The 24,260-nt window shown below is 49.4% G+C and overlaps 2 protein-coding genes across 6 annotated transcripts; both read left to right on the top strand.

The window, feature by feature from the left end:
• LOC129211784 (V-set and immunoglobulin domain-containing protein 4-like) lies at nt 1–8,731 on the top strand. Of its 2 annotated transcripts, XM_054839418.1 has the most exons (8): nt 1–180; nt 1,186–1,542; nt 2,178–2,459; nt 3,331–3,399; nt 4,432–4,500; nt 5,247–5,360; nt 6,516–6,537; nt 7,661–8,731. In XM_054839418.1, the coding sequence occupies exons 1-8, from the start codon at nt 126–128 to the stop codon at nt 7,854–7,856; spliced, it is 1,164 nt and encodes a 387-aa protein (XP_054695393.1). In that variant the 5' UTR covers nt 1–125; the 3' UTR covers nt 7,857–8,731. The 2 variants fall into 2 exon arrangements, with proteins under 2 accessions (XP_054695393.1, XP_054695395.1); XM_054839420.1 differs by lacking the exon at nt 3,331–3,399 and having other exon boundaries at nt 3–180.
• Nucleotides 8,732–13,755: 5,024 nt separating this feature from the next.
• On the top strand, nt 13,756–23,574 carry LOC129211783 (protein sidekick-2-like). 4 transcript variants are annotated; one of them, XR_008578975.1, is made up of 9 exons: nt 13,756–13,962; nt 16,576–16,932; nt 17,599–17,880; nt 18,196–18,291; nt 19,197–19,262; nt 19,707–19,814; nt 20,195–20,216; nt 21,064–22,456; nt 23,225–23,574. XR_008578975.1 is itself a non-coding variant. In XM_054839417.1 (8 exons), the coding sequence occupies exons 1-8, from the start codon at nt 13,803–13,805 to the stop codon at nt 21,272–21,274; spliced, it is 1,302 nt and encodes a 433-aa protein (XP_054695392.1). In that variant the 5' UTR covers nt 13,756–13,802; the 3' UTR covers nt 21,275–23,574. The 4 variants fall into 4 exon arrangements, 1 of the variants encoding a protein (XP_054695392.1); XR_008578974.1 differs by having other exon boundaries at nt 21,064–23,104; XR_008578976.1 differs by lacking the exon at nt 19,707–19,814 and having other exon boundaries at nt 21,064–23,104.
• Nucleotides 23,575–24,260: the final 686 nt, after the last annotated feature.

Genomic DNA, 24,260 nt, shown 5'->3' with positions numbered 1-24,260 from the left:
AGCAACTGTCCTGGGTTCTTGATAACAAAGTAAGCGAAGAAAGGGAAGTGTTCCTGATTTACTCCCAGACTTGGAGAGAGCAGGTTTGTTCTACTCGAGAGGGAGAAGCTGCAGCCCTGGGAAGGATGGGAATGCTGGTGAGAGCAGCCGTGTTCATGAGTCCTCTTCTCTTCTGCAACGGTGAGTGTATGGAAAGGTCTCCTGCTTGGGAAAGTTCCTTCCCTGGCACTGGCATGTCTGTGTACAGGGGTGGTTCTGTTTTGGCAACAGAAATATGGCAAAAAGGCCAATATCTTTGCATGCTGCTGGCTCAGTGTTCAGTTGTTTCAAATCAAGTGGCTGTGGAGTGCAGCGGTGCATGGTGGCTATGGCAATGCTGCCCACGTACCTGGGGTACGCAGATCCCACCTACATTGTGACGGTTATTTCACGGAGCGCGGCGAGCAGCTCAGCACGAAGACTCTGGTTAGCTCTCGTGTTCCCAGGAAAGGGGAGGCTTGGAAACCAGGAGAAAAGGGTAAATGAGTGTCTATGGAAGCATAGGCTCAGTCCTAAGAGTAACAAAAATGTACTGGGACAGTCAACTGACTTCATTTTTATAGGAAAAGTTAAAGAGCTTTAGACTTCTTTGATCCATTAGTTGCTTAAATTCGGCTCAGTCCGAAAAAGCAGCATCTTTCAGAAGAGCAAATGGGCAGCGGGTGAGAAAAAAAAACGGTAAAACCTGTGGTTCGCTGTAAGTGCGCGGTGCTTTCCAGGAAAGCCCCGAGAGTGACATCGCGTGGCGGGGGCAGACTCCAGCTGTGGCCGGGGAGCTGTGCAGCTCAGGCTTGAGACAAACTCCTTCCCTCAGGTCTAAATCATCCGCTAATTCCAATGCCATGCTCTGCCAGGTGTTCAGTGGCTTGCAGGTAAGCACCAGGTAGAGCATGGGAGCTGAACCACACACGTGGCATGTGTCAGTGCCCCAGGCATTCAGCTGTCTCCCTTCTGTCTTCCTCCTGCCACGTTGCTTTTTTGTTAGCCCGTTCCTGAACGGACCCTCCCTCAGCATCTACACTGACTGCCTGTGCTTTTCATTCGGCGGATTCCTCTTGCTGATGCTCTCACCACCGCTTCGTCACCCAGGAGCTGCCTTCACCGTGATTGCTTTTTTTAAATTATCTTTAACCATTCTTCCTGCAGCTTTTCTGGTCCTGACTGGCCCCAATGAGATCAAAGGCATATGGAGGGGATCTACCGCCTTGCCATGTGCCTACGTGCCTGCGGAGGACTTTGTGCAGCAAACGCTCACGTGGACTGTGGTACACGACCAGAGCTCTGGCACCGTCTTTCGGAGGGATGACTCTGGCGACCACACTCTCCTGTCCGAGTACAGGGGCAGGGTCAGCATCCCGAAGGAAGTCCCAGGGAACGTGTCTCTCCACATCCTGAACCTGGAGATCTCTGACAGGGGAGCCTACACTTGCCAGGTCACCTGGAGAGCCAGCAACAACAGCCTGGTAACAAAAGAGATGACCACTAAACTGGAGGTTGTTAAAGGTAAACCTGAGAACAAAGCTGTGCAGGAGTGGAAGGCTTGGCTCGGGAAGGCTTTTAGGAATTGAATAGACCAGGTAGGCAGCGACCGCCCGCTTCCGATGCAGGAGCATTTTACTGAGCGGTGTCAGACTCCAGCAAGAAGCAGCAGATAGGTCAGAAAGAGGAATTCTGCCCAGAATACTGTGCCCTGCGGTTCGGGGTAGGGGGAGGATTTGTGGCATCTCGCTTACCAGTTTGTCCCTGGCTCTGCCTGTGCCCGATGGCTCGATGTTTGCAAAGGGACGCGCACCAGAGGGGAAGTCCCTGGGATATCGCATTGCTTTTCTTTGACCAAACTTCATCAGCACGTGCCCGACCTCCCTTTGCCTGGGCAGTGGTGGTTTATAGAGGAATGGAGACGACATCAACCCAGCAGAGCAGGTCCTCGTGCAGGAGGTGCAATGGGTGGAATAGCTGATACAGGCACAGCTAAGCCAAGCTTAACCTGTGCAGAGAGGTGACGTGAGAGCGGTGCCCTCTTCCTCCGGGGAAAGCCCTGAAAGCCAGAGCGTGAACTGCCATGGGGGGAGGAGGAGGAACCTTCCCCACACAACCAGGGCCAGCGTGACCTGGGCCCCATCTGCTTTGTCTTCCAGTTGCAGCGACCAAGCCCGTCATCAGGGCCGGCGAGCCAGGGCTGATGGTCCCGGCAGGAGCCAGGGCCAGCCTGACCTGTGTGGCCAGCGGGTCCCCCCCCATCAGCTACCGCTGGTTCAGGAGCGCCCCGGGAGGGAAAGCCCTGCTCCTGAGCAGCCAGGCCGAGCTGGCGTGGGACAGCCTGCGGCCCTCCGACGCCGGGAAGTACTACTGTGAGGCAGAAAACAGGGTTGGGGCCGGGGCTGTGCAGCGGAGCGACGCCGTTGAGCTGACGGTGAGAGGTGAGTCCCAGAGGCACAGCTGGATGGAAAACATCTGGAGTCCTGTGCTGGAACGGAACGAGGTTCCTACTTCCCTTCCTTGAAAGAAGGCAAAAAGCCTTGGCCTTCTGCTCTCTGAAGCACTTCTCATCACTGTCTCTGGCTTTCATACCCTTTTTTATTTCCTGTATTCAATTTCCTTCCTCCTCTTTAGAGGAACTGCTCTTTTCTGATGCAAAGGAGATTTTGTATTTAAAGCACATATTCATTCCTCTTTGGCTTTTTTGAAATTCTTGCTGGCTGTGTGATGCTGCCCGTTGCAGTTTAGCAAGTTTAGATGAAGAATGAATACTTTGAGTATGAGAAACATATGAGTGGTAATTCAGTAGGTGAAAGCATCAAACTGGCCTCAAACTGCTCCTTATGATTATGCTCGGTGTGTCGGGACAACACGCTGCACTTGATGTACGCTCTGTGCTCTGACGTATCCAGGCGTGCAAGATGGTGCACGATGGATGCCTCGTGGAAGACCTGCTACTTTCCTTGGCTGGTAACTCGGTCATCACAGCCGTGAAGCCTGTGATCGCAGAGCCGAGCACAGATACCACACAGTGACCTTTGAAAGAGGCAAAGCCTGCTGAGCTCCCGGGGGAACGAAGGTTATGGCTGAAGTGACGTGTTGTTTTTCATAGCAGTCGCACGTAAGAGCGTGCAGCAAGGGAACAGGAATTAACGATGGCCATGCTTGTTAACGCTGCGAGCACGCGGTCGCTGTCTGTCCTCTGAATGGTGGCTGGTTCCTCGTGGCCTCATCCTGCCAGTGGAGAAGTTCTGTATCGCAGCAGCATCGCAGACACGGTCAGACCCCTGTGTGAGCCTCTCTCTCTTGCAGATCCGCCCATGACAACGGTGGCCTCTCGGAGGGATGTGGGAACCTTGGGGAGAGACTGGCCAACCACAGGTCGGGGTAACAGCCACTGACAGCAAGGACGAGGAGTCAGGGGAGGGTTAGCAGTGGATTTTGTTGCTGGGGAATACAGTCCTGCCAGTACTGTATTTTAGTCCATACGCCTCAGTTGTTAATCCAGATGTTTCTGAACATACAACATCCTCCTTCCCTCAGTCTCCAGTCTGCAGAGGGCTCTGAGCCTGCTCTTAGGGAGGTTGTGTGTCTGTGTGAGAAACTCTGTATGTCTCTTAGGGCTGCTAGAAATACCATTTCCTAACTTGCAGACCATATAGGACGTTCTGGGTTCTGTTCTTTTTTTTAAAGGGTTTTTCTTTTTTTGCTTGTTTTCTGGTCTTGAATGAAAGCTGCTGGAGTGGGAGGCAGAGCTAGTATCTCTAGTGGCAGACACAAGTGATGCGAAAGCTGCTTCAGACCTGGCTGGAAACAGTCTACCTTACCAAGGACAGATTTTTTGAGGGAAGGCTTGCGATTTCCAGTTTGATTTTGTGGCGTGTGGGAATTCAGACCTGAGCTAGAGTAGGTCTGCTTGTGGAAACTTTGTATTTTGGGGTTATGTTTCATTTGAATTTATAGTGCCCCACCAATCGCACCGCAGGCTGTGGGAATCGGCATCAGTGACCAGAAGCTAAGGGAAGATGTTGACAATTGTTGGCTATTCTTACAGAAAAACCCCAAACGGAGCTGGTGTTCAGAGATACCTCGGTAATCTCTTGGACTCCACGGGGCTTCACCACTTTTACAGATGTGTGTGTACAGACATACATAGAGTGTGTGTATGTATGTAGTCTGTGTATACGTAGTATATATAGTATCTATCTAGTGTGTTAATATAGTACTATACATACTCTCTGTATATCATAGTATATATATAGTACTCACTTCTAGGGTTTGCCTATTTTCACTGCTTTGTGAAGGTGATGGAGACGTTCTCTTTTGATCCTACAGCTACAATCCCAGATCTCCTGGTGCTAAAGTGAGGATTGGAAATGCACTGGGAGCCTTTCACTCCTGTTTGTTTTGCAGATCTGCCCGCAACAGTAGTGACTTCTGAGGATGGTGCGGGATATCCAGAAAAGAATTATACAACTCAGAGTAAGTGGAGAGCAAAACAAAGCTAAGAAGGGGATTAGGGACCCAAACTGGCCGTTCAGTAGTCAGCACCTTCAGCCTCAAAAATAGTGTTCTGCCCTTTGGCTGCAAATTGTATTAATGGCTGTTCTCAAGGGACCTAGATGATTCATGGGGACTCTTTAAAAAACAACTCTGGATGGGTTTTTTTTGGGGGGGGGGGGGGGGGGAGAAAGCTTTCATAGTTGGAGCATACAGAGTGGTTGCGGTGTTCCTGAACAGTAGTCCATTTTGATCTTTTCTTTGAGCGTCAAAGCTGGAACAGCAGGAAAGCCTCGGTGTGCAATTCAAGCAGATCTTCTACACCTGCTCTAGCTTTGCAGTGCCGTGGTAGGTTTAGGCATGTTTCAAATACAACTGAGCGGTACCCTTGAATGAAAAGCTGAGACCCTTTATTTCCTGACGTGTAGTGCAACCGTTACGCTGGCTCACAGCCTTGGTTAGCCTCAGCATTAAGAGACTCTGCCAGTTGTCTTTATGGCTGCAGTCCCTCAGCGAGATGTACGCGTGGCAAGCCTGGCTCTCACGGCCAGGTGTGCAAGGCGCTGTCAGGACGGGGACCAGCAGGGACAGGCACGTGTAGTACAGCTCCACGTGCCCACCACAGGGCTGGCTGCTGTCGTCCTCAGGGACGTGGTCAGCATCATGTAACTGCTGCTGTGACCCAGGAGGGCTTCTCTGTTTGAATGTCTCCTGCTGTATTGTTCTAGATTTCCAGAGGACTCAGCTGTCCCTATACCTGGTCATCCTGATTGCTGTGGTTTGCGGTGCTGTGGTTTTCCTCATCATCTTTCTTATCGTTTGCATCAGAAAGCCCAAAGATGGTGAGCAGAACGTTCTGGAAAACTTGGAATGTGTTGTGCACGCCCAGCTTGGTTTTACCTCTGAGGGTTTTTGGGGATGGGGCTGGCACTCTGCTCACAGCTACCCGTAGCAGCTCTGGCACCTGCATCGTACAGGCAGTCATGGATCAAAACAGGTGGTGGAAGACCTGAAGAGGCAGAGAAGCCCCTTTCTCCTCAGGGAAAGCCAGCTGCAGCAGCTGGGGAGAGCAGCATTCATCCCCATGCCGGGTCCAGGGGATCTCGGTCTCTGCCCCCTGGGCCATCCCGCTGCCCTCTGCTCTGCCGCGGGTGTTTCCCTCTGCTCCCCACGGACACCCGTGGCTCTCAAACTTACTGCTCGACCGAGTTTGTTGATCAGATCTTCTAAGGTAGCTGGTGACGAGTTAATCTTGTCCTGCTACTTTCAAATACCTGTTTGCACCAGCTGCTGTTTAGTATTTCCCTTAGTACCTGGAGGAAAAGGGGTCATCATTAATTCTCCCTGTTCAATATGGATTAATTTCCTTTCTAGTCTTCAGACATAGGATATATTTACTGAATTCTTCTGTCTTTTCTGCACTAATACTAGAAAACTCCTGACCAAACGGTTTCTTAGAGTCTCACTAATAACGCTGGGCAGTGTACAGAGAACACACTGGGGGTTTGGTTTGGGGTTTTTTAATACTGATGGCCGTAGTTTTCTCCTTGTCCCTTTGTTTCTTTTAATTACCTGTCTGCAACTTCTGCAACTCTGTGCTGCAATTAATAATAATTATTATCAAATACTCCTTTTGCCTTTTCTTTTTAAAGGAATCCAGAATAACCTCTTTCTAAATTGTTCTTTACTGAACTTCTAATGAAGAGGAAAATTGTGAGAACTGGGAACTTCCAGTTTCTAAACTCAACTTTACCTTTGACATTGGGCCAGTTATTTTGACCCAGTTGTGCTACAGCTGGGATATGGGTTGTTTTCATTTTCTCGGACTCAGTCCTGGGAATAGGAGTCATCACCCACCTAGCATGATCTCTAAGGTTCCTATTTTTAGTCTGTCTTCAGAAGTTGCTTTCTTATATGAAGAAGAGACATAGTAGAAATTCTTTTTTGAGAATATAAATGTAAATTATTGACACACATTTCTGATTATTCTTTTCCAGCTCACGTCTATGAAGTAAAATTGTGAGTATAACCCTTTATTTGACATATTGATGAGTATTTGGGGACTGTATCAGAGCGAAAAGAAAACAGTGCTACTTAGCTGTCAAGATGAAAAGCCTCTTAAGCAGCATGGATGAAGAGCTTCAAAGTTAGCTCAGTAGTACATTGTACTGATGATCTGTGGGCTTTCCACATCAACACATAATGTAGGAAGAAAGATCTTTTCCTTTGCAATATTAGAATCATAAAAATGAGCAAAAGTGCTTTATTAACTCCTCAGGCCAATGAGGCCTATTGACGATCATTGCCAAGGATAAACTCCCAATGTTTTCTCAAATGCAAAGAACACAAATTCCCCTTCTAGAGAGCTAAGGCTCCCGATGCACAGATTATACTCTGATTTATCCATGAAATATCCTTGGCTGAACTTGCCTCTTTTAATCATAGCTGTGGCAGGAAGTTATAGCTATTTTTAAACTTGGATTTCAGCATCCTGAGCTACTTGTAACCTATGGCAGCTATACTGAAAAGCCTAGTAATCCAATTAAAACATACGAGGAGAATCACTTATCTAGACATAAAGTGCCGATGACTTGAGTGCCATGGTAGAACATGCCAGCAGTGATTGCCCCGGTGCTGTGCTTCCTAAGCACTTTATAAAGCAGCATTTTCAGTAACAGTTGAACCCTGAGCTACTGAACAAATGGTGTGATGGCATTTCTCCTCAGAGGATTTACCTTTGTTTTAAAGATATTAGGTATCATCAGCCCACATCCACCATGTGGCTTCATTCAGTTCACCATTTACCATTCCTCCACCACTTTATATATATAAACCTTGCAAAGAGCAGTTGTCTGGTTGTGCTATTCCAAGAAATGGTGGCAATCCTTGTGCTGCTTACATACCTTTTGCTGTCTCTGAAACTCTCCCTGGACTGGAGGCACTGCTGCTATAATGTTCAAGGTTCTCGTGCCGCCTGGAAGCAAAGGACAAGATTCTCTCTTTCGGAATACTGTCATAATCCAATGGTTCAGATTTACATGGGTTTGAATCAGACCAAAATCTTGCTCAAAATCTTGATGGCTGGGACATGCTTTGTCTACTCTGGTTTCAATTCTTCTTTCATATTGTATTTTGATTTCAGGCATAACTCGAGAGCAGCAGCTTCAAGGCATGAAAGTACGGGTCATTATGAGGAACCCATCTCCTCCACTGAAAACAACTATGCAATGGAGCCCATGAAAAAAAAAACATGTGAAGAAATAAATACAAAAAAGAATGAATATGAATGTGTTGGAAACACCCAGGAATCAGAATATGAAGTAGGGGACACTGTATGAGAACCAACAGTGCTCTACAGGTAGCAGTCCTGAAGAGTACCTTCATCCAGGCAAAATTTATCTTCCTATTCACCTTTGCCTCTGAAAAATAGGTTGGACAAGCAGTTTTTGCTCCTCCACAATTTGTGGAGCCTTAATCTCTGCAGTGAAAATGCAAACCTCTTTAGGAACTTCAGTTACAGACTGCTGTATAGATCTGATTTTGCTTTTCTTGGTTCCCTTTCACCACCTCTGTAGAAGAAAGCCCTTTGAAAGCTAGGGTATGCAGGTCCCAGGCCAAGAGCACTGTGCTAAACTTACTGCTTTATGTGACCAAAAGGATCTGTGTTCACAGCCTTCGTGTGGTCGGAGTAGAACCAGCACTGAGGGTTGCTCAACATCCCCATCATCTTTGGGTAAGAAGTGCAGAATGAGGCTGGCCTGGGATTCCGCGTTTCTCCTCCCACCCGCCTGAAGTGCTGCACAGGTGATAGAAAATCCTTTTAAATGTGAGACAGCCCTTGAAGAAACACTGAATAGCTGCTCATCCCGTGCTATGAAAACCCAGGGTACGCAGAGGTCCAATGGGAAATTAGAGGAATGAACGATATAAAAGTTCATCAAAATTCACAAACCGTCAGGCACACCTTACAGGTGCTTATGAGTGACCTTATACTTTCTCCCTGAATTTCCTGTACCACAAGTTTTATTTCTTTTTGTTAAGAATGTACTTAAAAATCAGGGGCTGGGAAACCTTGATTTCAAAATGGAAAGGGAACAAACAGCAGCTTTCGTTGGTGATGATGTCTTGGAAAAAATTGTCAACATGTACATGCAGCTTACTGCAAATGTGGAGAAGCAAATGAAAATCATTAAACTTCAGGACTGCAAAGCTAGTAGATTTTGTTCTACTTCTCCTTTTTTGCCTATAAAGGTGGATGTGCATGAATATCTGTGTGTGCCCAGGAATTACGCTCCTAGGAGCATATTAGGTCCCTCCGCTTGAAAGCGGAGGAATTATTGTGAATCCGCTAGAGTTTGGGATGTATGTCGGATGTTGCGTCAGGTGATGTTTGGAGGCTCTAGTCAGCCGCAGTTTAGGGAACACAAGATGCAGAGAACAGAGTTGCTGCTAGTCCAATTTGAGCTTCAGAGCTAACCAAGTGAGACGTTTAAGATGTGAAAGAAAGTAAGTTCTATTGTGAAGAGTGTAAAAAGCCAGCGAAGTCTGAGTCTTTCTTCCTAAGCAGGAAGCTGAGTAGGGGAGGAAAACCGTTGCAATAATATTGCAACGCACACAGTTATCACTGAAAGGGTTTTCCAAAGAACAACAGAAAAACCATGACTGGATAGTGTGTTAATATGATAACAAATCAACAGTGTTGAAATTTTCTGGGAAACCGTCATGTTTTCTTAGCCTTTCCATGCTAGGTGAGGTTGCAGTTTTTGGAGCCCTGCAGTAATGTTCGTTCTTTAAAAATGTTTGGTTGTTTTTCTGTTTGTTTGGGTTTTTTTTTTTTTTTTAAAAAAAAGCACATGTGTGTGCATGTGTTTGGTAGGGAGGGGGTGGGAAGGGAATGTCACTGTTACTGGACAGCAGTCCACTCCTCTGAGCTCCATCCCAGAAACAAACTTACTGCCATGTGAATAAGGGGCTCCAGTGCTTTATGGAGCAACTGGAAAGCAGAGGTACTCCAAAGTGAAGTGACAGGGTGAACATCTGAGCAAAGAGGTGGGCGTGATGTGCTGCTTGGAGAATGGGGAGAAAAAAGCTTGTCCTTTCTGTAAGCGCTGCAATGGGTACAGCCATCCAGACCAGTAGACTTGGCTCTTCAGGAGAGAGCTGAGCTCTGCATGAACAAAAGAACAGCAACGTGGCTGCACCACGAGCTCTTCCCTCCCTGTCTGCATTTCCACCACTGCTGGTCTTGACCTAGCTGGGAAAGACCCTCTGTGCTCTGCTAGGCTGAGGCAGTTATTTTAAGCAATGTCACCCCTGCTACCAGCTCCCTCTGGAGTTAGCTTGCTTTCCTTTCTCCTTTCATCCTTGTTTTCAGAGAGAAATTGTGGATTTTGCACTAGAGGATGAAATGCCCCTAGAGGTTCTGTGGAAGTTGAAGTGCCATCAGTCAGACAGACACCCTATGTGTCAGTAAGTGCGCTGGGTTCGCAAGGGGTGTTTTCTCAGGTGGGAGTGTGGTAATGCTCGATACACTCGGGGTACCTCAACACGGCTACCCAAACGGGGACTTGGCTCCCGTGCTACCAAAACCAGAGTTCAACCAGCCTTCATGGAGCCAGTAAAGGAGGAACTGGGAAGATCTCAAAGAGGAAGCATTGTGGTAGCAGTGAGGCTACCAAAAGCATCAGTAGCTGGTGAGTGTGATAACTGCAGGTAAAGGTAAAATCTGTATTGCTCCAATAGCTGAATTTGTGAAGCCCATCTGCGGCACCAAGTAGGAAACGAATACTCAGATGACATCATCTATATGGGTCCCTTTCTTAATGCTAGGAAGTATTTACAAGGATTTGGCCAAGATAATGGATAACCCAGAACTGATGTCATTGACTTGGGAATTCCTGGGAAGGGAAGTTAATTTTCAGAAAGAGCACTTGTACTTGTGTCACGCAGGTCTTGAAGGAGATGCTTGTTTACTCTAAGTTTCTGCTTCTTTAGGTGCAACAAAGGATGTTTTCATGACCGTCTGTACGATTTTCTGGTATATGTGAGAGAACTGCAGTGTATGTGACAATACATACAACTAGCTGCTGTGGGACACCCAGAAAGTAATTAGTAAACCACAGTCTGTTTAGCCAAATTTGTAAATTGGCTACGGCTGGACCAAATAAGAATGTCTCATGTCTTACAGTGAAAATTGCCTTTTTTTTTCCTGAGTGCAGATGGTTCAAAAAGGGCACTTTGAGACCTCTCTTCAGTTACGTACTTCATGGTTTGCTCAAAGCTTGGTACTGAATTTCACCCCCTTGCAGGCTGAAAATCTTATTTCATCACCAGGAGAATTGTAGCAAACTTCTCTAGCCTCTGGCAGACTATGTCAAAACATGAGTGTAAGATGCAGCCTCTGCAGAGCTGGTCCTGACCAGTAGGGTCTGAGGTCCCATACGCACTCATTTTTGGGGAAACAGGCACTTTCCTGCGCCACTTCTAATTAGCCTGAGATGTAGTAGCAGAAATCGCAGATCAAAGAGTCATACTGGTCACTTTGCTTGAGCTGTGGTACTCGAAGAAATGATGCTTGAACGTGTGCTGTGTCCAGTATGTGGAAGGAAGGTGGGGGGAAAGGCTGCAGGGTGCCCTACCCGCCTGACACTGCAGGGGAGAAAGCAACAGATTCGATCCAAAGCAGAGACACTGAAATACATATACTTCATCATAATAAACCAGGTAACTAGTCAGAGCATCTGAGGCATTAAAGGCTTTTTCTTCATGTGTTCAGATGCAAAACTATGAGGTGTCCCTCTGCTAAGAAATGGGCTGACTATGTGACTCAGGGAGGATAAAACTAGCAGCTACATCTCTGTCCCAGGGAGAGAAAGATGTCATCTACATCACGTTTGAGGAACTACAGTTCCTTGTGTTTGTTTTATCTAAATAGCCTTTTTTATTCTGTAGAATTACAGCTTCAGGAAGTCTTGGGTGTCTGGTTCAGAAAGTAGTCAGATCAGCAGTTTTAGCTTGGGTTTTCAGCTTGTTCTGGGGCATGTTCCCTAAAATCCAGCTTCCTTTAAAGTCTTTTGCATAGTTTGTTGGGACAAGATTCTATCACCAGTCATGGGGCAGGGTGTGCAAAAGGTTGGGTTTAAAATCACGTCTCTGAAAATGGACCCATATGCACTCTTTCAGTGACATTGCTTGAATTTTAACAAGTGCTTGTTTGTTTTCTTGCTTGCTTTTAGGCAGGACTCAAACATAGCTAATGGCTTCTTGGTGGCAGAGTGGGCAGCATGAGCTGCCACCACACTGGTAGCTTCAGTAAAGAAGTCAGGAAGAAAATGCAGCAAAAATGAAGTTTCCACCGCACCAGCAAGGATATGCTCTGCAAGAACGGGTGGTGCTGCTGCCTCCATTGTCTTCCTCAGCCGGAGGACAGTGGGTGGGATCTCTTAGCCTGGAACCTCGTATGAATCTGTGGCACCAGCTCTTGCCACACCACATTCAGCTTTTTGCTCCAGGCTGCCCATGCTTGCCACAGGCAAGTTTTACTGCAGCAATACGCAGAGCTCAGCTGAAATCACATTCAGCAAGCCATCCGAGTGCAGACGTGCCTCCACCCGAAGCCTGAAATGAGACCTGCGCAGTTCTCATCAGTTTACTGACTTTGGGAAAATGAAGACGGTCTCCAGTTTTCATTGCTCTGTGCAGAGAGGGAACAAGCCATCACTGACAAATGGCAGCACTTCCAGAGAGTGGGCTGAGCTCTGCTGCAACGTTAACACTTCAGCTAAAGCACACAGACACCTGCCGTGGCGGAACGTAGCTGTGGCAAAACTCCACCGATTACCTTTCCCTCCCAGCTCCAACAGAAAATGACTCCCTTCAGACACGTCTGCCTCCTGCTCAAAGACACTATTCTCCTGGTGCGGTTGGTAAAACTATATGCTGAGGCACGTCTATTGAATAAATGCCGAAAAGTTGCTTTAGTGAATAATTAAAAGCCTATAACGGAATTCATTAGGTTAGTAGATTTGATTTTATACATTTCTTATCTTCTGTAGTTCCTTCCCCTTTTGGTAACAACCAGCAGGCATGTGTTAATCCTGTGCGTAATACCTATCCATAGCTTTTGGATGCACTTTTAAAGGTACCCCTACAGAGCACACCCGGAATGTCCCTCTGTCACCAGTCATAAGTCACATCCTCAGAATCACCGCGTGTGCCTGCGCAGCATGAAACGTGATGACTTTTGCCCATGAAATGGTCTATTGCAGCAGAAGTGTGTGCCAAGGTAGTCTGTGATGCAGTGAAAATGAGAGCGCCAGGCGGTGAGCACCATCACCGGTAGACAGTAAAAGCTCGTGTGGCATTAAATGCAGGTGACTCTAGCTTGTTAACCTTTCATTCCCCGTGGCCCTGGTAGGGATAACTGCACCTGTAGCTGCACTGCAATAGTTTCTGGGAAGCTCATAGAAAATGGAGCTTTTGCAGGGAAATTCCTATTATAGTAAAAAAAAAAACCCCATCCTGCTCTTTACTACCTTTTCTCTGCACGTTTTCTGCTAGAAAAAAGCATCAAAAGTAGCATCCTAAGTTTTCTGGTCTAAAAGGCTCAGACTGTTTGGCAAAGAAACTAGGGCTGGTTGTCTTCCTCACTCAGGTCACAGAGCGACCTACTCTGAAGGTGAACGGGGTGACCCTCAGAGACACTCTCGCTGCGGAAGGTAGTACATGCGTCTGGTGGAAGAGCTGGGTACCGTCAGCAGAAGACACTAAAGAAATGGAATTGACCATCAACGGGCTGGTCTCTGCCCCGTGCTCCTGCTCAGCGTTAGGTGAGTCAGTGCACCCAGACCTCTGCTTTTCCATCTCTGGATGCCCAGTTTTGAGCCCTCACAGTACAATGGAGAGAGATGCTGAGCACTCTGATGAACAATATCATCACACACAAGTCAGAGGGAACTGAATTCATGCTTCACGAGCAGTCTCAAGTTTGCTTTCCCTTGTTACCAAGTGCTGGTCATCACAAAGTTCTTTCACTGTGAAGTGAATGCAAATGTGGAAGAAAAGAAAGGGGGAAAAAAAAAAAAAGAAAAAAGAAACACACAGTTATGAAGCATAGTAAAAAAGAGCACTAGTCAGAGAAGTCAAGAGAATGGTAAGAGAAGTGGGTGGGGACAGGGGGATATGAAGTGGAACTGGAAAGATCGTTATAATCTTTGCCCATCCTTTACCCTTCACCTAAGTCAGCAGTGAAATGGACTCGTGATATTTCAGAAAGAGGATCCTAGATGACAAAGGACAGAAGAAAGGGAAGTGTTCTTCACTTGCCTTCTGGGCCCAGGAGTGTGGGGGTCTCACCAGGGAAAGGAGGACGGACCTGCAGTTCCGGGAGAATGGGAGTGGTTGTGCGGATAGTGGCGTTTGTGATGCCTTTCATCGGCTGCAACGGTGAGTGAACGCTTGCATGTATAAGAACAAAAATTAGAGTACTAAGAGGGTAGGGAAAATCTTTTGAATTACAGTGTCTTAATTTTTTAAAATTGTCAAGTGTAGAAAGTCTTTAGTTTCTTGCACAAAAAACAGCCTGAGAGTTCACAGGTCCTTTGGTATCGGATACATGAAGGTGCTTTTATGAGTGGAGCAAATGGGGCAGTCTTGGGCAAAAGGTCAGCTCCCATGCCCCAAAGCAACGACAAACCAGGATTGTTCAGGACCCTTGGAGAGGACCTGCTCTGGTGTTTTAGCTTCCAAAACAGCCTTTGTGAAGCTGGAATATGCATTCTCCTAGAATTTAATAATGCATCACTGTTGTTCTGCTAGCATGGTCCTGGGAAGAAGAGCTGTAATTGTGAGACTAGATGTGGGCATACACGATTCCCCTCGGTCCCTCCTGATCTGCTGACTCTCTAGGTTGCATGAGGAGAGGTGACAGGGGAATCTTTGCTTTGATTCATACGCCCGTGAGGCATGTGTGCTACTCCCTGGGCAGAGGAAGTTTTGGGGAAACAGGAGAAAGGTGCTTTAACAAGTTGCGTACAGAAACACAGAATTGCTCCTGACAGTTAGAAAAACAGGTTGAAGTATGTTCCCCGTTTCACCATAAAAAGCAGCTTTGCAGATTTCTGGGATCTGCCTCTCAAGCAGCTAATTGTGAGTTAATGCAGCTGGACATAACCAGTGCCTTTCTGGGGAGGAGGGGAAAGGGGGAGCGGGTAAGGGGGTATGGGTAGAGGTGAGCCAAGTCCAGCTAAATTCAGGTAATTTGTTACTTACAAGAAGCACTTCCCAGAGGAGCTGTGGTCTCAGTGGGCAGACAGCTGGAGAGACTGGGAGAATGAGACGGGGACCATAAAATCCACCCCCTCGTCTCCTGTGCCCACTTGAGTGCTTGGCAGAGCGCTTATCTGGTTGAAGCAGCTATGATCCAAGAAATCTGGGTCAGATCTGAAGATCTCTAAGGCTAAATCAAAAAGATGGGGTTTGGTCCACCATTCCTGTTCTAGGTCCAGTACTTCAGAACAGATCCCTAACGGCCAGCCTGCATGGCACTTCCGTGCCACCAGGACAGCTGGTGCTGGCAGGCTAGCAAGGAAGATGCTCAACTGTTTTAGAAAATGGGCCAGAATATGAGAGGGTTTGGGGGTTTTTTCCCCCCCGTTATCACACATTATAGATAATACAAATCCCTCTGATCAGTCTTCTAACTTCTAACATAGCCCTTCAGGTTTTCACCTGGTCCAGCTCTATTTCCCTCCAGTGGGAGAATTCACATCGTTTGTCTGGAAGACTACATCCCCATTAAAGAAGTGTTACTGGGAGGAAATACTTCTTTTAAAAATGCTGTCTCAGGTATTTTTATTTTGCAGAGTTTCTCCCATTCCTTCCAGTCAGCTCTCATTTGGAGTCATCTCTGCTGATGTTGAAATTGGTCACATACAGAGTGCAGCTGCTCCGCAGAGAATCAGTGGATGTTGGCAGCTATTTCATGGCACACAGCAATGTAAAGCAATACAGGAGAGATGTTTAAACAAAATTGTGTCCAGATGAGTACACTGGATAGCAAACAGATTGAACTTGAGTGCACCAAATGCCTTGAGGGTATTTCTGAGCAGTTTTCTAAATAACTTCCACCCTTCTTAGTTTTTCTTGGTGGGAGTCTGTGAAAAGAGGAAGAGGAGAAATGGAAAACCTTTAAAAACTGATACATCAAGGAGCTGTGCTTGACTGGGATGTGAGATTTGAAGAACGGAGCTGTGCCTGCCCTCCGAAAGTCATCTGGTAAAGGAAAACCAAAGCTCCATGTCAGAAATAAGCTTCCGCTATGCTCAGCCCCAGTGGTCCCCTTGGTCGTCCCTGTGGACACAGATCCACAGACGCTTGCTTCCTCCCCGCTGGCACCTCCTGTCAGCTCTGGGACAGGCTGTTGCACAGACAAGTACTTCTCCCCACACAGCTGTACTGCTGGCTCCTCTGAGCACCAGGGACATTGCATAAAACTATAGTGACGTTAACAAAGGCAAACATGTTGCATTCATTGTTAATTGCAGTAAACTTGCTTTGTTCATCCTTCCTCCCATATAGAAGGTAGAAGTCAACACTGCAAGTGGTGTTGTCAGAGCATCCCGTGGCAGCAGGGAGAGGCCGTTGCTGTTTGACTCATCCCGTGCAAGCGTAAGCAGAAAGCCAAGCAGCAGAAGTAGGGTGTAAAGGCTGGGGCTAGAGAGCGGGAATAAAAGATGCTCCTTAAGCTCTCGTGAAGACTGTAGCTGTGACGCTGCCACCAGGAGCAGGATTTGTGCCTCTCTGTACCAAGAAGGAATTGAGAACTGGCAAGTGTCCAGAGAGAAACAATAAAAATAGCCATGAGGTCAAAGCAACTGCTCACTTCCCTATGCTCAGGGAGGTGGGGACAGGCCCTGGTTTAGCTGGCTGTGGTCTACAGCACATCTAAGATGTGGCCGCATGTTGGCTTCCACCGCCTAGTGATTCCTGTCTATCTTAAGGACGTTATCCTCTTCTGCCGCGTTCTTATTTCTTCCCTTCAACTGTTGTTCCCTGCAGCCCTCCTGGATCTGTCTGGTGTCCACCAGGTCAAGGGCACATGGATGGAATCCACCACTTTACCATGTACCTACACGCCCTCAGAAGGTTTCACACAGCAAACGCTCATCTGGCGTGTGGAGCGAGACTATACCACCTCTACCATCTTCCGGAGGGACGACTCTGGTGACCACGTCTTGTTGTCTCAGTTCCGAAACCGGGTCAGCGTCCCAAAGCGCAGCCCAGGGGATGTCTCACTCCTAATTGAGAACCTTGAAATCACCGACAGTGGACACTACACCTGTCAAGTCATCTGGAGGTCTAAAAATAACAGCTTGATAACAAAGGAGTCGACCACTACGGTTAAAGTCGTCAAAGGTAAATCCAGCAATAGAGCCCTGCTCTTGCGTAAACCAGCCTAATCCACAGAGCATGTAGGAGAAGCAGCTGGTGGCAACAGTCTTTCACACCATGCTGCCTACCCACATTCAGACTGGGTGTTGAGGCATCCTCCTCCCTTGCTTGTCTTAGCCCTTCTTCTCCACTCGTGGAGGTGTAGGGGTGGACCAGGGAAGGGGCATCAGTTAGTACACACCCCAATCGGCATCTCCCGATGGGCCGCTTGACCTCACGGTGCTTGAGATAACATCCAGATCTGGTTTTGGTTTTGTGCAGGTAGCCAGCGTCTCTGTGGTTCTCGTAGCAAGCGGGTGTTGTACTAGCCAAATCTGCCTCCTCCCCTTCCTGAGCATCCTCAGTGTGAGCTAGAAAGAACCGTCTGTCTGCGGGGGGGGGCACCCACTCAACAGAGCAGGACTTGTGTGATATGGCAGTAGCAATGGTGACACAGCTGGTGTAAACCTGGCTTTAGGAACAGGTGGACTGAGCTTAACCTGTGCAGAGAGGTGACGTGAGAGCGGTGCCCTCTTCCTCCGGGGAAAGCCCTGAAAGCCAGAGCGTGAACTGCCGTGGGGGGAGGAGGAGGAACCTTCCCCACACAACCAGGGCCAGCGTGACCTGGGCCCCATCTGCTTTGTCTTCCAGTTGCAGCGACCAAGCCCGTCATCAGGGCCGGCGAGCCGGGGCTGACGGTCCCGGCAGGAGCCAGGGCCAGCCTGACCTGTGTGGCCAGCGGGTCCCCCCCCATCAGCTACCGCTGGTTCAGGAGCGCCCCGGGAGGGAAAGCCCTGCTCCTGAGCAGCCAGGCCGAGCTGGCGTGGGACAGCCTGCGGCCCTCCGACGCCGGGAAGTACTACTGTGAGGCAGAAAACAGGGTTGGGGCCGGGGCTGTGCAGCGGAGCGACGCCGTTGAGCTGACGGTGAGAGGTGAGTCCCCAGCCTAGAGCCCCTCATCTCCGCTGCGCAAGTCTGGCGGATCATAGCGGGATCAGACACGTAACCCTGAACGTGAATTGTGTCTTGATTACCACCCAGAGAGGAAACCACAGGGGCCGGCACCCTCCCTGCTTCAGAGCGTGCCTGATGATGGCAGGGTCAGGAAAACGTCCCCCGTGTCCCTCTGGGACCAGGACTGGGCACGATGGCGGACTGGCTCCTGCCCTTTGCATGCCTTGCTCTTACCTGGCTTCTACTGCAGACAGGGCGTGGGGGAAGCGGCCTGACCACTGGTCTCTCCCACAGAGCCCCCAGGCACGCAGCAGCCAAGCCCTGGGACCGACAGGCGCAGCAGACCCCTGCTCACCCCCCGAGGCGATGTGCCCCAGCGAGCGCCCACAGGTAAGTGACCTGGGCCGCAGGGGAAGGGCTGCAAACCCCTGGTGCTCTGAGTGACCGAGAAGGTGAGTGAGACAAATCCACTTGCCGCTCCTTTTGGGCTGCAGATCCTCTTTGCAGTTGTGATAGAAACAGCCCACCCTCTCCCCTGGGCGCAGGTGCTCAGCTGTGGGTTGCTGGGTCAGAGCCCCCCAGGGCAACAGCAGAGCCAGTGCTAGAGGGACCACGGCCTGGGAAACCAGGGGGTGGCACAGCTTCGGAGGTCACCTGGGGCGAGAAACCTGGCTCAGGGCTCCATACATCAGGGAGCTTTAAGGTGCAGCTGCCCATGAGCGAACCACCCCAGACCAGCCAGGGAGTCACCATAGGAGAGATGAAGCGAGAAAGTCCTGTGGAAACCTGGATGAGTCCCAGTGAGGCAAAGCTGAAGTGTTTCCTGGCCGTGCCGTAGCCAGCCACAAAGTGCTGGTGCCTAGAGATGCACCGCGTGGGCCAGGGCTGCCAGGGACCCCTGGGGCGATGGCTGGGGAGCGGGTGACGCGAGTGCCACATGCTGCCCGCAAGCCTACTGGCAGAATGCACGCAGATGACACATCGGGGATAAAAATCTGGTTTGTCAATCTGAGTGGGCGCAATGGGTGTTTCCTTTCCATCCACCTCAGATGTGCTAGCCTAAGAGAAAGCTGCGTGCCCATCAAAGCAGGGCAGGCAGCTTCAGGGCAGCAGTTATGTCCCACCCAGGAGAGATGTGCTGGTGACCCCCCAGCCCTGGGCAGCCGGACGGGCTCGACAGTCAGCGGAGAACGCTGCCTGCCCCGCTGCTGCTTTGCAGAGCAAACCCAGCCCTCCCAGCGCCACAGGGCAGCTCTGAGAAGGGTTACAATGCATCCACTCATTTGCTTTGGCAGAGCTGCCGGCAGCAACGCTAGTCTCCAGGAGGGATGCTGTTTCGAACGAGCCTCCCGTTGCCACAGGTGAGTGGAGTTTCACACTGGAAGATGCAAGATTTGCGCTGGCAAGGGCAGGTCGATGAACGCTGTCCGTAGACCAAACACCAAACCTGGCCGCTGCAGGGAACAAATCCCTGGCCTGTCGAACATGGGGCTTTCTCCAGGCAGGGCGCTGCCCATCCGCAGCCCTGCCTGAGCGTGTGTGTTGCCTGAAGCCCGCGTTGTGTTTCTGCCTGGAAGGGGCTGCAGACGCTAACGCTGACCTGAGCCCGGCCTTCGCGCTTTGGCTGGCGTTTGGCTGCAGTTGCCGGTTTCGTTCGGTTTCGAGCCCTGTAAAAGCGTGTTTCACCGCGCTCCCCCACCCCGTGGCTCTGCCGGGGCCGGGCGGGCGCGGGGGCTCGGCCTGGCGCAGCCCGGGCCGGGTGTCCCCCACCGCCGCCGTCCCAGCGCTGTCGCCTCTGCCCGCAGGTTCCCCGCGGGTGCCCCCGCACCTCTACGCGCTGGCGGCCATGCCGGGGGTCGCCGCGCTCGGGGGGCTCCTGGCCCTGCTGCTGCGCCGGCGGCGGAACAAGGCGGGTGAGCGGCGGGACGGGGCCGGGGCCGGGGCCGGGGCCGGGGCGGGGGCGGCGGGAAACCCGGCCCGCGGGGGGGACGGGCGGTAGAGGGCAGCCCTGCTCCGAGGGGGCGGGCGGGAGGCGCGGCGCTGGCCACGGCTCCATCCCCGACATCACCCCCCTCGCCCCCCCTCGCCCCCCCTCGCCCCCCCTCACCCCCCCTCACCCCCCCTCATCCCCCTCACCCCCATCCCCTGGCCCCAGGTGGTCCCTTCTCGGGACAGCAGGGTGAGAGGGTTATTCCTGAAGGTGGGAATACCTGGAAGCAGCTGGCGGGTTTTTCTGTGACGTATAAAACATGTTGATGCACATCTTCAATTATTCTTTTTTTTTTTTTTCCAGAACCTCTCTATGAAGTTGTTTTGTGAGTACCATGTTTCATCTGGGATATTAAGAAGACTCTGAGGGCATCGTACTGATGTCTGTTTCAGAAAAGCCTCTTTGCTCAGTGAAAAGCCAAAGATTTCTTTGACTTGCAGGGGGAGGATCTGAATACCTCGACAGTCCGTTTAGTCAGTGGCATGAGGACATTTTAGTGCAGGAGGTAGCAAGAAGGAGTCTGTTCTTTAATATGTTAGAATGAGAGAAAGATATTCTGGGTCCTTCGCTCTGCCTTGCAGATGCCATGGGGAAACCGTTCTCTAGTAAATTCCCACCATTATTTCACAATGCAAAGGACAGGAATTCTCAGCTCTCCCCTTGAGATAAGTTCCATCTATACATACCTTTCTCTTTAAGAAGCACGTCCCGTGCTTATCCAAGTATTATTTTGTGCAAATCCTATTTGCTTACAATTATACAAACATATCTTCTGCCCTGTCCTAATCTCAACCTTTAATCCCTTCATACTACTTTCCTATTCAGAGACATACCCTGGCCATCTGTAGCCTCACACATTGCCATTTTCCCAGTTATTACTGGTAGTTATTTTCTAAAGGCTAGCCTATGAGCTGGTAAGTCTTTTGAGGAAAATGTGATAATGCCATGAGAGTTTATGGTACCAATGCTAGCTGGATTTTGCTTCTTTTTGTGTGTGTAATTCTTCTAATGTTACCTTCTAGTGTCTTTCAGAGCCTCCCAGGCCCTCCCTAGATTAATATAAATTTTGCTGTTCCACAGATTATGTGGTAGATCTTGCCTTTGACTAAGATGTAAATCAAAGGACTTCTGATTTAGTCATCCTTCTCAATAGTGTCTCTCTGTCGTTTCAGCCGTAGCACTACAGGTGTCACAGGATTGGAAACTGATGTGGAGGTCCCTGTTAAGTGCCTACACAAGGAGACAGATTCTGAGACTGAAACATCCAATCACATTTTCACCATGAAAGACAACGGCCATGACAGCATATGCATGAGGAAAAGTCCTGAATATGAGAACCTTGTGAATGCAATGGAATCAGAATATGAAATAGAAAAAAATTAGTAGAGTACCAGCTTTTCCACACCGCTTTCTTTAACCCAGGGGAACTGCATAACCTTCTTGGGATTTGGCAAATGAGGCCCTGCCTGTTGGTGCAGAAACCCTCAGACAAGTGGTTACCTACCTGCTTTTATAGAGCAAATAATTTCTGAACAGCCTGAAGGACCAAGGTGAGGAGGAGAGGATCTGAAGAAGTGGAAACACAAACATCTTTAGCCTGCAAATCAAGGTGTAGCTGGGTGGAACGCTGCTAGCCAATAACACCGGCAAGGTGTGCTCTCAAGTGCATGTTCACCTGTTAGGACATCCCAGACTGCAAGGATGTCCTCTGGCTTTTACAGCTCAACAAATACTGGTTGTACATCCTGCTTGTCCTTGAGTCTTTTTTTGTTAGAGCATGGTGAAGGGACTGCAGAGGACAGGGTGATGCCCAGGAATGTAATTTTTGCTGTCAGACCGGAGCTCATTGATAGAGGAAGAGGGAATGTGCCTGTAGGTGATGAGCCTCCTAACTGCCACCCTCTGGTTTTCTCGTGGAAAAGCAGAATCGGTGCTAAAGGAAATGCTAGCATTTTATTTTTACAGTGTGGGGCCAGAGGCATAATCAAATAGAGAGAAATTTGAGGCATTTGGAATCATGATTGAGCAAGGGACCTCTCTGGATGCAGCAGACTGACACTGATTCACTCCATAGGACATGAGTCAATCTGTCTGATTACAGCAGAGATATTAATGCTGACCTGTGTGATGGGGATGCTCTGAGGACTCATGTTCATCAAATGCCTTGAAAAGTGCTTGATTAGTGTAATGTATTTTCTTGCCCAGGGCAAATACAAAAGGCTTCAAAGGATTTTGTTGCAGATGAATTCTGACTTCCTTGGTTTTCACCATCCAGTACTGTCATTTTTCTGTTGCTTGCAAATTTATGCTTTTTCTCAGTCTTCTGATTTAATTCTGCAGAACAGACAGGGGTACGGTCATGGCCACGGTTTGACTTGGAAGTTTGACTTGTGTTTCCCTTTTAAAGAGGAGAGGACAGGAAGGGGGCATCAAGTCAGCCCACACCAAACTCCTCGCGTGACTACACCTCACCACAGCCCTGAAAGCGAGTTGGCAGTGTCACGGTGCTGCCTCCATGCGCAAAGTCACAAACCTGCAGCCGCCTGCTACTGCAGTGAGAGCCCAGTAAGTCACAGTGCTCCAAACAGTGACGGCCAAGGCCTGGAGTCAGTGGAAAAACTCTAATTTCAGTGAGTTGGTTAGAAGCATCAATGCTTGAGCTGGGCACATTTAGGGCTGAAAGTTTGCCATTAGCACCTTCCAGATGCTTCAGCTAGTTCTATTTCTTTTTTAGGAATTTATCACTCACAGCAGGGTGTAAAGTTTTATGCTACCAAATTGCTGTCAGAGATTAGGACTCTGAGGATGCTTAATACTGAGGCTTCCTCCACTGCCGGTGGAAGGCTACAGCCTGCTCAAGAGCCTGAGAAGAGAGCTCATCTAAACGGTATTACAAACTGATTTAGCTCAGGAGTTAAAATCCTTGACTTTAACTTTTTTAAAAGAAGTTACTTAAAAAAAATGTTCTGCAGCTCCCTATATATTGGCTCTCAGGGACTCAAATCAAATATTCTCTTCCAAGTGGAAAATAGCTCAGTGGCCAACCTGGACGACAGCTGAGCATGCCATGGCTGCAGCCTCGCAGGAAGGTGACGGCTGCGTGGGCTCCGCAGGGCTGACAGGAGCACACGAAGCCTTATGAGTGCGCTGCTACCCCAGTGAATTAATGCCTGCTCCGCTGAGTCTGATCCCAGGGAGCCATGGTGAGGAAAGGTAGCTCTACGTGCTGGATTTCCTATCCACTTTCTGAGCACAGATAAGCTAGGAGGACAGGACACAGAGCAAGGCGTCAACATTCTTGGAATGTGCATTTTGGCTTCTCCTCTTTGCCAGGTGGTTCCTGAGCTACAAGGACATACTTTGCATTGCCGAGGTCTTCCTCTCAAGCAGGAGGGCCAAACTGTACGGTCTGTAATGCAAAACCCATCCCTTTCATTAACCCTGGATTTTGTGTGGTCCTAATGAGGAGCCCCCAGACTGTCAGCCCTGTGCTAATGGGTTGTGCGGGCTTTGCTGTGAGGTGTGCAGTCTGTCACTGCTGCTTAAACCCACCCCAGGGCATTCCTGGATCTCTGGAAAAAATAAATAAAACAGAAGAAAAGTTCCTTTTTACACAAGCAGCAAGGCTGCTGTTCCTGCTTTCAGCTGGTGTGTTTTCTGCAATACACTCTGTTACTCAACAGCCTGGTTTGCTTCCTCACTGGTAATTGCATCTTACATGTACTGGTGCTGCTGGGGTGCTCTGCCCTCCCTGTCTGTCGGAGACCTCCAGGCAGCGTCCCTCTGTCCTACAGGCCTGCAGGCAGGGCAAGGCAGGGAGGGGGGATGCCAGCTGGCCGTACCACAGCAAAGTTAAGGGAGAGTTACTGACTTTTATTAAATCAGCAGCCGGAGGAGCAGGGGGAAGCAGATGAGCTCTGGGTTATGCAAGCCCTCCTTCTTGGCACTGATTTAGACCCACATGGCTTTTGTCTCTGCTGCCGTGGATCTTCCCTGCCCAGGTCAGCAGCCTAATAGCAGGTTCACATGGCTTTTCATGGCCTGAGCGCTGGGAAGAAGAGCCTCGCTTTTACCTTTAGTGCTCTGAATTACAGTGACACTTCTTCAGGACATCAGGTGATTATCAGGCAAGATCAGGGAGAAAAGTCTCCTGCCTGTATGGTGGTTTCATAAACGCGGCACTGGACACGCAGGGACGGTTGTGCTGCAGTGCCAGGCTGCTGCGCTTCCCGGGGCAGGCAGGCAGTGGCCGGCAGAGCCTGCCCGTCCTGGCAGGGGTTATGGCAGTGCCGGGCCCCGCTCCAAGCACTGGTCTCTTAGTTTGTATATCGGTGCTGCGCTCCCAGACCTGGCCAGCTCCCCCGTCCCA

Source organism: Grus americana, chromosome 12, assembly GCF_028858705.1.
Source record: "Grus americana isolate bGruAme1 chromosome 12, bGruAme1.mat, whole genome shotgun sequence".
NCBI classification, from domain to species: Eukaryota; Metazoa; Chordata; class Aves; order Gruiformes; family Gruidae; genus Grus; species Grus americana.
This window is presented reverse-complemented; position numbering and strand designations above follow the sequence as displayed.

What these genes read in the sequence shown, in the direction of transcription:
- LOC129211784 (XM_054839418.1), top strand. Translation starts at nt 126, where the DNA reads ATGGGAATGCTGGTGAGAGCAGCCGTGTTCATGAGTCCTCTTCTCTTC. An exon ending in GAGAGACTGGCCAACCACAG is followed by an intron (nt 3,400 to 4,431) that starts GTCGGGGTAACA and finishes TTTGTTTTGCAG; the next exon opens with ATCTGCCCGCAACAGTAGTG. An exon ending in CATCAGAAAGCCCAAAGATG is followed by an intron (nt 5,361 to 6,515) that starts GTGAGCAGAACG and finishes ATTCTTTTCCAG; the next exon opens with CTCACGTCTATGAAGTAAAA.
- LOC129211783 (XM_054839417.1), top strand. Translation starts at nt 13,803, where the DNA reads ATGACAAAGGACAGAAGAAAGGGAAGTGTTCTTCACTTGCCTTCTGGG. An exon ending in TACGGTTAAAGTCGTCAAAG is followed by an intron (nt 16,933 to 17,598) that starts GTAAATCCAGCA and finishes TTTGTCTTCCAG; the next exon opens with TTGCAGCGACCAAGCCCGTC. An exon ending in CGTTGAGCTGACGGTGAGAG is followed by an intron (nt 17,881 to 18,195) that starts GTGAGTCCCCAG and finishes TCTCTCCCACAG; the next exon opens with AGCCCCCAGGCACGCAGCAG.